Raw genomic sequence first — 14,482 nt, 5'->3', positions numbered from 1 at the left:
CTAAAATAAGCAGCTAACTTGGTTATTTACGTGGCGACTAGGGAACATATGACACCCCAGACACCTTCTTGAGGTGTGTGTTTTATGTTTAAATATAATTCTATCTGCTGATCACCACAATAATATGCATAGAATCTTATATGACAACTGTAAAATTCTACAACAGGCTTAAGGGACAGAGTAAAACCTGTTCGAGAGACCACCCCTCATTATGCAACCGTCTGTCTTTACAGTCCTCTCCCAAGTGTCCACACAAAGAGGGACTGATCCTGCTCCCACAGAAGTCAATGGCAAAATTTCCATGGGCTTCTCTGGTGCAGGATCAGGGCCATAATGAGTACAGCTGTGCTCCTCTTTTATTAGAAGGCAACCTCCGCTAATATACTCTTTTTTTTTTTAATTTTTTTTTTTTTAAGTCCTTTGAAAAATTTCTCTGTATTTTCTTCTCCCTCTATGTTTGTCTATGTAATGTATCCTGTTTTAAAAGGTCTAAAGATAATAATATTAATAAAGATATTTAGATGCATCTATCTTGAGGCAGCTTAAGGTTACTTTTAAAACATTTTTTGAAAGATCCTTTGAAAAATCTGAACTGTAAACCTAGACCAAAATATTCAAATCCAGGTGCCTAAAGTTCAACACTTTTGTACGGAGAACATTTAGATATGTAGCTTGATTTCCAAAGGTACTGATCATCCTCTACTTATACAGATTTCCATAAATGTTGTCTATACTTAGTGACTTTAAAAATCAGGCCACTTATTTAGATGCCTACATATGGATTTTAACTCCTTAACTTAAAAGCTCCGATGTTCAAAAATTTTGACTGCAAGGCTTGAATCACTGGAATCTTGAACCCAGATTATGTGAAAGGTGACATCTTCAGATCACTAAGTGTTTGCACCAAGTTGTTTGCAAAGCGTGTAGGTTTTTGCTTTTTAGATTAAGAACCAGCCACCACTTGGTAAGAGAAAACATTACGAGGAATTCCATTTTTAAAGAATTCTCCTGTGTTACTGGCTCCTCACTATATGCTTGTTTCCCTTCTCCCACTAAATGCCCATTCATTCTGTTCTTTGGATTAGCCTAGATAGCTCCAATCATGCTTCAATCCCACCTTAGAACATTTCAATTCCGTAACTGCCTCATCCACTCTCTACCCACTAATTCTCCAACCAGCTTGCCTGTCTCCCCCATCATTCCCCCTAACCTCCAGTCTCTAATCACTACTCAAATCCAAGGAGCCTAATTCTCACACCACCTCCACACCGTCTGTCTTTGCTCAGGCTTATTCTTCTCCACATTTTCATTAGAACAAAATCTCACCTTAGACATTTCCTCTTTTTTGAAACCTGCTTTGTTCCTCATTCTACTATTTGCTCTCAGAGGCTCCTGTCCCTGGATTCTATTTGCTTGGATTCAATTGGTCATATTGGTAGGAATGAAAGACTGGTACTTCATAAATACACAACTGAGAAGTATTTGATGTGAAACATGTAAGCATAATAAAATCCAGCTTGTTGTATTTCTTCCACACTTCCTGTACTGAAGTTATTAACCCATTCATTATTTATCAATTTTACCAGGCTTGGAGTTTCAGTAACATTTTTTTTTAAAGTCTATACAATAGGAGAAATCATGGCACCACTGAGGTCAATGGCAAGCTTCAAAAGGCATCCAAAAGCAAGTGGTTGGCTCTGCTGTTTGTAGTTGTTAGGAGAAGTGAACAGTAATGAATCAGTGTCTGGAAGGGCAAAACCACTTTTGCACCCCAGTGTTTTCAGCAGATCCCAAGCAGACCTATTACTGGAACAAAATTCATTATAAAATAAGGGTCAAAATTCCATTTGGCAAAGAAAGGTGACATGGCATGAGAAATCAGAAATATTTAACCTGAACAATACTAGCTTTCTCTGTTACAGTAAAGGGTTGATACTCAGATAGTCTAACCATGAAATTGTCTACAGAACACAGGTGTTTTCCTAATGTAAGTATTACTGTTATATTATTTCTGAAAAAGAAAAAGGTAAACCAGCAACTGAAAGAAAACATTTATTGAATCAAAGTCAATACTTTCCTTTTAATATCTACAAGTCAACACTGAACTGACTTTATTCAAGAATGAACACAATGTACAAAAAAAGTATGTTTGTTATAAAAATATGTCAATTTTTTTTCTGGCTACTGAGCTGAAGACATTTGACAAGTGCAAGGTAAACCTGCTCACTAAAATTAATTGGCAGAGTGATAACAAAAAGTGAATCATTTTGTAACCCTAGAGTATTTAAAGGCTCATTGATAAAGATGCACGTGAAACGCTGACCCCAAATCACCGTGCTGTCGTGTTTATGCACTCCAGACAACTGAACAGATCTCAATCCTGTGGCATCATGAATCAGTACCTCCAGCGGTGAAGACTATCCAAGTTTACCAGAACTATCCAACCAGATAATTTACATCTACCATCGGATTACAACTTTACTACTCCCGAAGAGAGTCAATGGCCTCAATATCCAGTATATTTGTGTGAATATGACTTTTTGTTTAGTACCAGGAAAAAAAGCAGATGTGTATGTGTTTATACCAATCTGGGGTCTGTTTCAACACAAAATGGAAATGGAAATTAGGAGAGGGGCTAGAAAGGAGAGGACAATTGTTAAGTGTATCACATTTACGTTTTTATGTATATTTATTTTAGCTTTCATCTGATTAGGCTCAGTTATGCCCAGTTTGCTAGTTAAAATGTTAAATGTAGTTGAGGATGATTTTTCACATAATTTTTTGAAGTCAGTTAGAATTCAAACCATTGACTTCTGTCTCATATCACCAACAAGGAGGAAAAAAAGGAAAGGACCATTTACAGAAAAATCTGAGAACAGTGCAATATTAAAATACAATTTTCACAACATGTGAAAGAAGAACATGCTTTGGAACCTGAGCAAAAGGCTTCTTACTGACATAGTAAAAAGTCACCCTGTATGTTGTTTTCCCTGGCATCTGCTCTGCCAGATCAGTATGTTGCTCTTAGCAACTTACATGGCCCCTAAATATTTAGTACACAGAAACTGCCAACTACTTAGAGAGGTCAACTAAACTTCAGCTAATATCGCAGGCAGTTTGACATGCTGCTACTGGAAATGACCATATAACCTAAAAATTAAGCAAAATTAAAAAAGGAAAAAGAAAAAGAAAGCAGCCAAACATGATGATGCTTTTTTAAACAGACAAAAAGCTCTACCACAACACTTAGATACGGTACTACACTGGTTTACAATCTCGAGGTCAGCTCTTTCAAAATAAATATACTAAACATTTACAACAAAATGCCTTATGAATGCAAGCTCACTCTTTATTATTTCAGGACCAGTTGGATGAAAACTTAAGACATAACTCTGAAGCAGCTAAGTTACAAGTCCTTCTTCAGAGCCTGCCATGACCCAGTGTCACAGCTAAACTTTTAATCAGCAACAGTATCATCAGTCCGCAGTAACAAACATTTTTTTTTCTGGCACTAAACAGGCCACCATACAAAGCAACTTCACAAAGCATGCGGTCATCTACTCTGCTGATTTTCAAATGTATGAAATGATCATTGTGCTTGCAGGTCCCAGACCTTTCAAAAACATATATAAACAATGACAGATTAAAAACATTAATAGGAACTCACTCACTTCTAAATTACAGAGGGGGAGCGGGAAATTAAGAGACCCAGCAAAAGAAGAATGCTGCACATTAGCACTTTCAGAAAGAAAAGAAAAAGATGACCAAGCTAAAACTGGAGCATTAATTTGCTTAATATTGAAAAATGTAAAAAAGGAAAACAAAACAAACAAAAAAAACTCCCCAAACCCTAAACAGCTATATGTCCATGGTTTTGATAGAGGCCAAATGTGTGCATGCCACTGAAAGGCACGGTAGGACCAATCTGACAAATGACATCATCAGAGCAGAACAGCAACTTTCACTGGAATAATCACAAGGGGTGAACAATGAGCCATCACTTCTCTCTTGTCATGAACACAGAAAGCAGTCACCAGGGCAAAAGGGGGAACACAGGAAAGAAGATACAGAAATTCACAAGAACCTGTGAAACAAAGAGAAAATGAAAGTTAAACAAAAGCAAGACTTTTGAAAATATGACCATGACAGCTTTCTAAACACTATATAACATTAATCTGTTTAATAGCCTTCATATTATGTTTATTTTAGTATGCAGCACTCCTGCAACATTCCTCTTAAATGTGCTATTTAATTATACCACTCACAGTTACAATGAAATTTAATATGCAACCTGCATCTGCTGCTAAGACATCCAACATACAAAGAACCCCAACTCCCTACAGTAATATCTTGATTGATGGGTGTAAAATCAGTTTAATTAAACATGTTTGTAATCAGTATTGAATTATTAAACATATCACTCATCACATAATACAAAATACGTGGTTATATAAATACTCTCCTTGTATGGAGCCCACTACCCAGAAACATGCTTAAAATAATGTATCATAAGGGTAGAGTTATTTATAGAGAATTGTTTATGTTACATTATAGGATATTCTCCTTTAGCATTCTGTGTCAGTGATAAAAAGGCCATACCAGACTGTGTAACACAACATTGGAAGGTCTGTAATACTCACTGGAAATGTTTCCCCAAGGTTATCCTGCTTTTGTATCTACAAGTTGCATCTGAACATTTGCAGACATGCCACCTCCATAGCCTCCCTTGGACTGCATTTGGTTCTGAATTGAACTCACCTATAGAAACAGGGAAGGAATGTCGATAGCAAATGATAAGGCAGATCAAACGTGAACTGGTGCTTTTTAAAGTGCTCTCTCCCTATTACAGCGGCATTGTGTTTGTTTGAGGACATTTCCGGAAGTAGGTTTGCTGGAATTTTCACATCTTGCACTTAGGCAAGCAGGATTGATGAAGGAAGAACTGGTACTCATTGATTATTTTTTTTCCTGGTCCACTAGGAAACTGGTTGATTCAGTCTTTCATCAACCAGTCTTGATTAGTCTCAAGAAAACTAATCAAATCTCTTACTGCTCTCCAATTCTAATCCAAGTGCTTCAGTATATCAAGATGAAAATTTGGCTTCAGATTAGAATTAGGCAGAGATTCTTTGCTGTGCAAGAATGAATTTAACAATACTGTGCTGTTAAAAAAAGATGATGTTTTTATACAGAATATTGCACTGCAGTATAGATTCCACAGATATAGTTATATAAGCCTATCCAACAGTTCATTACCTAGGGATTCCTAAACTACTAGAGACCCTTTGGAAGGATTTTTTCTGGTGATGTAGTCTGGAGCACAGATTTATTTTTCCTTCAACTGATCCTATTCCTTCAATAAACAGAGGATTTATTTAAATGAGGCTTCAACATATCAACTTCTCTGGCGAGGATTTATTTGAAGGTACTTTTTAGGCTGACACAAATAAATACGTGAAGAAAAAAAGGTTTCATAGCCTATATCCGTAAAAAGCTAGTGAGACCACAATTTTCATGTGCTCATGCAGTATAAATCAAAATAATCACATCTCTCTGAATGCCTTAGGGCAGATCATTTCAATGTTAAGAACGGTTGGAAAAAGCTCTTTATGTCCGTCCGTCCCCAGCCGCCCCCTACACTTATTTCAGTTTCCATCTTTTGAAATGGGGCTCATAGCAGTAAGGCCTTGTCCCTAAGTGTGATACTTACAATAATTTCACATGTATCCACCCACAGAGAACTCAAAAACGTCAGTAAAAAAAAAACATTAAAACTATGTTAATGACCCAACCCCTAAGCTAAGACAGGGCAATAGCACTTTTTTTTTTCTGTTCACACAGACAAATGTTTTATAAATGTAGACACCCATAGTTGAAAAACACATTTAACATGGCTCTCTCCTATGTGTAGAAGTTTCCATAATCAACATGAAGAGATCCTTTGCTAGAACTCAGCTGGCAACAACCATGTTTAAACAAGACTTTAGACAGCATGGTTCTGATACCAGGGGGAGCAGGACAAAAATTAACATCTGAAGAAAACATGATGGCTGTTTCCCACATCAACCCAAGGAAATAAATTGTTCAATTTCACTGAACAGTACTCTTCACCATAGCATCTTCTCTTGAGCCTAGGAGCAAAGGAATTGCAGGTGGTCAACCCACTTCAGAAACTTTCAGTGTATGGGCAGGAGTGACTACAAAAGACTTAAAGGATGGCACACTTCTTTCATTTCTGATTAACCTTGCCTTAAGTAGCCTGGAAATAGATTATTTATTCCACCAAACACAGGTCTTCAGTATAGGTCTTCCTATGCATATCTCTGGCAGCATGCTCACCTGGTGGCCTTGTAAAACTTTGATATGTTACTTTAATTTAAAACAGCATACAAATAACAAGTCACACTGCTGAACAAACCAAGAGTAAACTTTCAACAATGGCCACCTCCGAAGTCTTGCCAGGTGCCATTGTTAATAAAATAAACTGTCTCAATATTTGGGTCTCTCTGGCATAGGTGTTGCAGTTAGCAACTGTTGGGAAGTTAGGGTTCAGTACAGATGCTGAAGTAACCATATCTATTCACCTAAGGCAAAAATCAGCAAGTTTTAAGGCTTACCACCATAACTCTACCATGGGGCATCCTGTATGAAAATCTATGTAAGTGATATACAACTGTCAAGAACATTTACTGAAAATCAGGTCTATTAAAATAGACCTGATTTTGCCCATGTAATACTCATTTGGAAGTATCATCCTTCTGAGTCTACCAAAAAATGTTAGAGTGAGTGCAGTGAAGTGCAATTAAGGCCATATTTCTTAAAGGCACTATGTGTCCCTACGATGCTGTACACGTAAGACCAGGTTGCTTTCCTGAGGAGCTTACTATCTAACTGAGACATAACAAGCAGAGGGATAAAACAGGCAATTGGGGGGGGGGGGGAGGAGGAGAAGAGGAAAGAAAAAAGTGTCAGGATTACAGCAAATAAAGATTACATGTGCTGTTGTGTTGCATGTGTGTCTTGGTAATTTCTATTTAATTTTGTTAGCATAAGGGAGCAGGGCAGATGGCACTGAAGTGGAAGATAACAGTGGAAGACTACTCAGCAAAATGAGTTTTGAGGAGGAATTTGTAGCTGTGGGAGAGTGTTTGGCACTCTCGAATAGGGTGGTCATTAGGTAAAAAGGCAGGGAGTGACAAGTGGGAGTAACAGACAGAGGGACAAGGGAAAGCAGAGCTTAGGGTGCAAAAGACGGATTGGGGGAAATATGGACTGAGGTGTAGGTGAGACCAGCGTTGTGCACAAGAGAAGACAGTTTGAACTACACATAGAAAAAATAAGGGATTCAAGTACTAAGAAATACGAATAGGTGGTGCAGGTGTTTGAAGCAAAAAATAAAATAAAATAAAATCCTGGGAGGCCTCAGAGGACACAGAGGTAAAGGAGGACAGAGTCAAAAGAGGAACGAGGTAATGTGGAATGATGGGGAGCAGGGATAGAGAGCTCCAACTGAATACTGTTAATTTTGTCTTTGAGAAAACAGCTAGCTCCTATGCAGAGAATGAAGAGAATGACAATTAGACCCACAGTTTGTACTATGGGGATGTGAATGGTGTGAATGTAAAAGTCCCTAATTTGTACTACTATACAACAAGTTCACGCCTGCAGCATCCACACAAGGGAGCTACAGCACAGCACTTTGTTGTGTACCGTCATTCACACCCAAGTAGTTCAAACTGTGGGGCAGTGCAGACATGCCCTAAAGTGACAAAGAGTTGCCAAGTACTGGAAATGTAGGAATGGATAAGTATTGCTGGGCAGGCATGGGGGACAGCTGAATGAAGAAAGGAACTTATATGATGAGGTAACAGGAATTCCTTCAAAGTTGTTAAGCAGAACAAAAGCAACAGCAAAGGTAAGAGCAGGAAAGTTAGATGAATAGTTGGTGCAATGGGCAGAGTATTAAGTGTGGCAGATAGGGTGGATATATAGTTGTGACCTTGTAATATACTCTGTGGAGGATGGGTAAGAAAAGGAGAAGAGGGCTGGGAGGAGAAAGAAGTCAGAGGCCAGAGAACTGAATATTACAGAAGGAGTGAGCGGCTGAGCAAGAGAGAGAGAAGAATGGGCAATGTCAAATAATATAAATAGGTGAATCAAGAATGGAGAAATCAGTGTTTCTCAAAGGCGAGAGTGGGGGGCGGGGGGGAGACCAAAGCTGAGTGGGCGAGGCCATCCTGACCTAGGGACCAGAGGAGAGAAGAGGCAGATGAATCATAGAGGTCACAGATATGATTTTACTCAAAATAAAGGAAGGAGACTGGGGAGATAGAAAGAAGGACAACCAGTCAATGTTCAAGATGAAGGCAGAAGCAGGTTAAGAGGTGGTAAATAATGACCATCTGGAGAGAAAGAAGAGCTGTATCATATGTAGTTTAAAGATGAAGAAATAGAGAAAGGGTCTTTGTAGTCTTTCCTCATCTGGAGAGCTGAGTGCAATTCTGGTCTCCCATGTTTAAAATAGATGAATTCAAACTGGAACAGGTTCAGAGGACTACTAGGATGAACAGAGAAATGGAGAACCTACATAGCAAGAGGAGACTTAAGGAGCCTGGCTTGTTTAGCCTAACAAAAACAAAGGCTGAGGGGGAGATATAATGGCGCTCTATAAATACATCAGAGAGATAAACACCAGGAAGGGAGAGGAGTTATTTAAGTTAAGGGCCAATGTTGGCACAAAACCAAAAGGATATAAACTGGCCATCAATAAGTTTAGGCTTGAAATTAGATGAAGGTTTCTAATCATTAGAAGAATAAAATTCCGGAACTGCCTTCCAAGGGGAGCAGTGGGGGCAAAAAACATAAGTTGTTTTACGACTGGGCTTGATAAGTTTATGGAGGGGATGTCATGATGAGATTGCCAACAAGGGCATATGGCCATCTGCAACTACTATAATCAAAGGTCTCCAGTGATGGGACACTAGATGGGAAGGGCTCTGACTTACTGCAGAAATTTTTCCCCAGGATCTGGCTGGTAGGTCTTGCCTGAATGTTCAGGGTCCAATTGATCACCATATTTGGGGTCAGGAAGGAATTTCCCCCCAGGTCAGATTGGCAGAGACCCTGGGAAGTTTTCACCTTCCTCTGCAGCATAGGGCATGGGCCACGTGCTGGTATGAACTACAGTAAATAGTGGATTCTTTGTAAGAAGTCTTTAAATCAAGATTTGAAGATTTCAGTAACTCAGCCAGAGTGGGTGGGTGAGCTTCTGTGGCGTGTGATGTGCAGGAGGTCAGAATAGATGATCATGATGGTCCCTTCTGGCCTTAAAGTCTACAAGTCTAAAGTCTGTAAGAAAGAGGGATGAGGGCTGAAAGTGACAGGAAGAAAAAGGAGTCCCATGCCACCATAACCTTCTGGTCGGTGGCTGTGGGAAAAGAAAAGCATCCTAAAGGAGATGGAACAACTAAATACTGATTCAAAGGTTCTTAATCCTTCAAAAGAATTATAAATTTAAATTAAAGCGAAAACGTACATTTCTAATGAGCAGGCAGAGAAACTGTTTTTAATGAAACTAAAAACACTGCATTAAAATGCAGTAAAAGCTAATTATATATTTATCAAGCTATACATCTATTTATAATGGTATGCGTACAACTGTTTTATTAAAATTGTGCCCTAGCCAATACATTGTTTCAAGAAGCCTTGATATTTTGTTTGCAATGTCAAACCATCTCCTTTTGCCCTTCCCCCAACTGCTATCAAGTGCCTCTACTACAGCTGGGAAGGCAAACAAGCTGCTTCCTTTCCAGGAAGCTACAAATGTCATCTTTTGCTTACCTAACAACTGAAAGTGATTGATTTCCATAGCTCTGCTCAAAGATTCCCACATGCCTTGAATTCCTATACTCCTGCCCTAGAGTCCTCCCTCCCTGTTCACTAAAACTCACTGTTCCCAATCAAATCTCTTTCCTTTTAAGTGTACCATTAGAGGCATATAAATATATCAAATTTCAAAGGACATAAAGGTATCTTTCCGTGAGTACACCTCCCTTGCCTTGCATTAAAACTTTAATGAGGTGAATCAGATCTTAAAGATTGGTTAACATTTCACAGAAAACACTGAAATAATATTCTTTATAGAAGTCTGCCTTTATATAATCATTCTCAACACATTTCTCCATCTTTGTTCTCTGTTTTCAAGGACGTGTGCACGAAAACAAGCACTTTGTCTCTTGGTAGTACATATATTCATTGTTGTTATGCTTTTCCTCTGTAGGAAGCTGCAAGTCTTTGCTTGTGACATCACAACAGTTTGCTGTGAGAATAACTAATGTCACAAATAGGATTATAGCTTCAGGTGGAAAAATGTCAATTCTTAATAAAACAACAAGACTGATAATATTTGCATGAAAGATCAATAAACTAATGAAGAGAAATACCAAAAATGCAAAATTCTATGGAAACATTTTTATCCATTTTTCATATATGCATTGTCTGTTGGTCTTAAGGACAGTCTTTTTCTAGTTCTTCCTAGCCTATTTTGCAATACGAGCTTATGTGAATACACAAATGGCTCATTTCCATTAGGAAAGAAAAAGAGGCTTACTCAGTGACTACCTTGTAATTTATATGGCACCAAAAATTGCTAGATGATAATATCAGTAAACAGAACATTAAAAATTTACTAGTTTTACACTCTGATTTAGAGTATTTTAAGCATGTTTTAAGAATATTTTAAGAATGTTTTAAGCACTGTGTTATTCTCCAGTTTTACAATGATGTAACTCCATTGAAATCAATAGTAAAACAGGTGTAACAGTGATGAATCAGTCTTCTAACTATAATTTCTCTGGACTTTGTTCTAGTATTTGTATGGATGCAGTCTAAGATGATACAGGGTTTTCTTCATTCATACACACTTACCGAATTCATTCCACTGAATAAGTCTCCTGATCCTACATGAGCTGTGTGAACAAAGTTTGTTGGCTCTCCAATCATACTTCGGTCGATCCGCCGTCGCCTTTTCTGAAAGGTGGATAAAGAAGTTTTGTGATTGCCACTTACTTAAAAAGCAAAGAATACCTGGATTAAATATAAAATTTGGTTTATAGTTAAAAGTGAACTGCCCCCACAGAGTGTTAAATGTATTTTTAGCATAAGAAGACCAGAGCTCAATTTTTTGGTTAAGCTAAACACGGCATCATCCACAATACCTTGGCATTAACCAAAGGGCATGTGATCAAGTATTGTGTTTAGAAGACAGCTCAGTAAGAACATTCCTAGTATTAGACAGCTTTCTATATGCAACCAGCTACACATCAGTAACTTTACTATAATCTAATGACTATTAAACAAAACAACATACTTAATTCTTTACACAGAAAAAGTTCTTACCATCTTTGACATTTGGAGTTGCACATCAGTTGTCCCATATTAGTTTACAGTTGTGATACATCAGATGCTCTTGGTTTAATCAACCATTAATCACCATCTTTCATGTCCATACAAAACACACAAATCCTACACTATTTCCAATATGAAGTCATAGCACTAAGAACACATTCTGTGAGAGTGCTCTGATAGGAGCATTTCTAAGGTATCTCTGCATGGATTTACACAATATAAACATATGTTCCTAAAGGTCTCTGTGTATTCAAACTGCTTTCATGCAGCACAGTTATAATACCATGCCTTAATACCATAGCAGTGGATGTCAGATTACATGCTCAGCATACCCTTTATAATGTATCTTACCACTATGGTTAAGAAAGCCTATCACCTTTATTTTGGCTGCAAAACTGGAGATCAGGACAAGAGGTGGGCCCCACACATATGCTGCAACACTTGTGCAACAAATCTTCGCCAGTGGTTGAACAGGAAAAGGAAAGCTATACCTTTTGCAGTGCCAATGATTTGGAGAGAGCCAACAGATCATACCAGCAATTGTTACTTCTGCATGGTGCCTCCAGTTGGGAAAGGTGTGTCAAAGAAGAATCATTCTCACTTGAGTCAGTCGAGGAAGAGAAAGAGGATGAAACTTCTGGTCCTGAACCATCAATGTCACAGGACCCACATTTTCTCCCATCCTCCTTCTCTGAACCACACCTCATAACACAAGGTGAACTGAATGACTTTGTCAGGGATTTGGAACTACCCAAGAGTAAGGCAGAGCTGTTGGGCTCCAGACTACAGCAGTGGAATCTCCTGGCAGGTGATGTTAGGGTTTCAATGTTCCGTGACCGTCAAAAGGATCTTGTCCCATTCTTCTTCATGGAAGGTGATCTTGTAGCCTGCAACAACATCGACGGTGTAATGGCAGCCCTCAACATCGTTCATGATCCAGATGAGTGGAGACTGTTCATTGATTCATCCAAGACGAGTCTTAAAGCTGTTTTACTGCCTAATGGCAATGTTTTGCCATCAATTCCAGTTGGTCATGCAGTCCATATGAAGGAAACCTATGACAACATGAAACAACTTTTGAAGTGCATAAACTATGACCAACATCAGTGGCAGCTTTGTGGCGATTTGAAGGTTGTTGCTCTTTTGCTTGGTCTGCAGACTGGATACACAAAGTACTGCTGTTTTCTCTGCGAATGGGATAGTTGTGCAAGAGATTCCCACTGCATCAAGAAAGATTGGCCACTCCGACAGCCATTGAAGCCTGGGAGGAAAAGTGTTCAGCATCCACCAGTTGTTGAATCAAGGAAGATTTTGTTACCACCCTTACACATCAAGCTGGGTCTGATGAAGAACTTTGTCAAGGCCATTGACAAAACACATGCAGCTTTCAAGTACCTCCATGGAAAATTTCCAAGGTTAAGTGAAGCTAAGATAAAGGAAGGTGTCTTTGTTGGTGCCCAGATTCATGAACTTCTTCAAGATGATGCATTTGATCATGCACTGCGTGGCAAGGAAAAGACAGCATGGAAAGCCTTCCAGTTAGTGGCAATAAATTTTCTCGGAAACAACAAGGCAGACAACTACAGGTTGTTGGTGGAAAACCTCCTCAAGGCATACAAGAGCCTTGGTTGCAACATGTCACTAAAGATACATTTTTTGCACTCTCATCTAGATTTTTTTCCACCGAACTGTGGAGCAGTGAGCGACGAGCACGGCAAGCGATTTCACCAGGACATTGCAACAATGGAAAAACGCTATCAGGGCAAATGGAGCCCATCAATGCTTGCAGGCTATTGCTGGACAGTGACAAGAGATGCTCCATTTAATGAATACAAGAGACAAGCCAAGAAGCACCGAGTAGACACTGACTAGGACTAAACTATGTACCTAATAGTTTTTTGCCTTTTGTTTCATAATAAATTTTATTTATATAACCCTTTTGCTGATTTTTAAAGTGAAATTGAATAAGTATAACACAATTGCCATTAAGAAGTTACCTGACTCAGTCAAAGCTTCCCTGTCTATCAAGGCTTGATCTATCACCGTTTAAAGGATCAGTATCTCTCCCTTTCTGGTCTGTGATAGATACTAGGATCATTTGGAGTTTCAGGTGGGAAGTTTACATGTCTTATCAGTGGGAATCACTCCTGTCAAAATACAATTCCAGCTAAAAGTCACTGTGAATCAAAGCCACAGCTGTGAGAATACATCACAGGATATGCCCAACAAGAGCAAAATATTTCTGGAATTAAATCAAATCTAGGGTTACCATATTTCCACAATCAAAAAAAGAGGACACTGGGGGAGGAGGAGCCCCGCTCCTGCCCTGCCCCACCTCCATCCACTCCCTCCCACTTCCCACCCTCTTAACTGCCCCCCTCAGAACTCCCAACCCCCCTCCACTCCTTGCCCCCTGACTGCCCCCACCTGAGAACCGCCTACCCTAACTGCCCCCCAGGACCCTACCTGTCCCCTGACTGCCCTGACCCTTATCCACAACCCCACCCCATATTCACACCCCTGCCCCCAGACAGACCCCCGAGACTCCTATGCCCTATCCAATTGCTCCCTGCCCCCTGACAGGACCCCCCAGAACTCCCGACCCATCCAACCCCCTCTGCTCCCTGTCCCTGACTGTCCCAACCCCTCTCCACACCCCTGCCCCCCTGACAGCCCCCCCACAAACTCCCAACCCATTCAATCCCCCCTCCCTGTCCCCTGACCAGGGCTGGCTTTAGCAAGAGCCCAGGAATTGGGCTGCGCTCCGGCCGGGGTCGCGGGGCTTGGGGCCGAGCCGGAGGTGCTCGGCCGGGGCCCGGCCGGCGTGCTCGGCCAGAACCGGGGCCGCCGCCCTGGGGCCCGAGCCGGGCTGGAGCCGCTGGGGCCGAGGCCAGGGCCGGGGCCAGAGCCACTCGGCCGGGGCTGGAGGGAGCTGCTCGGCCAGGGCCAGACTGGGCCGCGCCGCACCTCCTCGGAGCCCTCCTCCTCGCGCCCCCCCTCAGCTTACCTGCTGCTGCCCGCCTGCCACTGCTAGTTTTCAGACTTCCTGCGAACATCTGATTCACGGGAAGCAGGG

At 40.3% G+C, this 14,482-nt stretch overlaps 1 protein-coding gene across 2 annotated transcripts in view; it reads right to left on the bottom strand.

The window, feature by feature from the left end:
- Positions 1-2,094: 2,094 nt before the first annotated feature.
- Positions 2,095-14,482, bottom strand: part of CDC42SE2 (CDC42 small effector 2) — a 113,581-nt gene continuing 101,193 nt past the window's right edge. For both annotated transcript variants that reach the window (XM_034774269.1, XM_034774270.1), the window contains exons 3-5: positions 10,927-11,028; positions 4,641-4,758; positions 2,095-4,084 (exon numbers count right to left, since the gene is read on the bottom strand). In XM_034774269.1, the coding sequence (XP_034630160.1) occupies positions 4,660-4,758; positions 10,927-11,028 (201 nt within the window). In that variant the 3' untranslated portion in view covers positions 2,095-4,084; positions 4,641-4,659. The remainder of the gene's footprint in view (positions 4,085-4,640; positions 4,759-10,926; positions 11,029-14,482) is intronic.

This window comes from Trachemys scripta, chromosome 6 (genome assembly GCF_013100865.1).
Source record: "Trachemys scripta elegans isolate TJP31775 chromosome 6, CAS_Tse_1.0, whole genome shotgun sequence".
Classification (NCBI taxonomy): Eukaryota; Metazoa; Chordata; order Testudines; family Emydidae; genus Trachemys; species Trachemys scripta.
The sequence above is the reverse complement of the archived record's forward strand: the minus strand, read 5'-3'. Positions and strand labels throughout refer to the sequence as shown.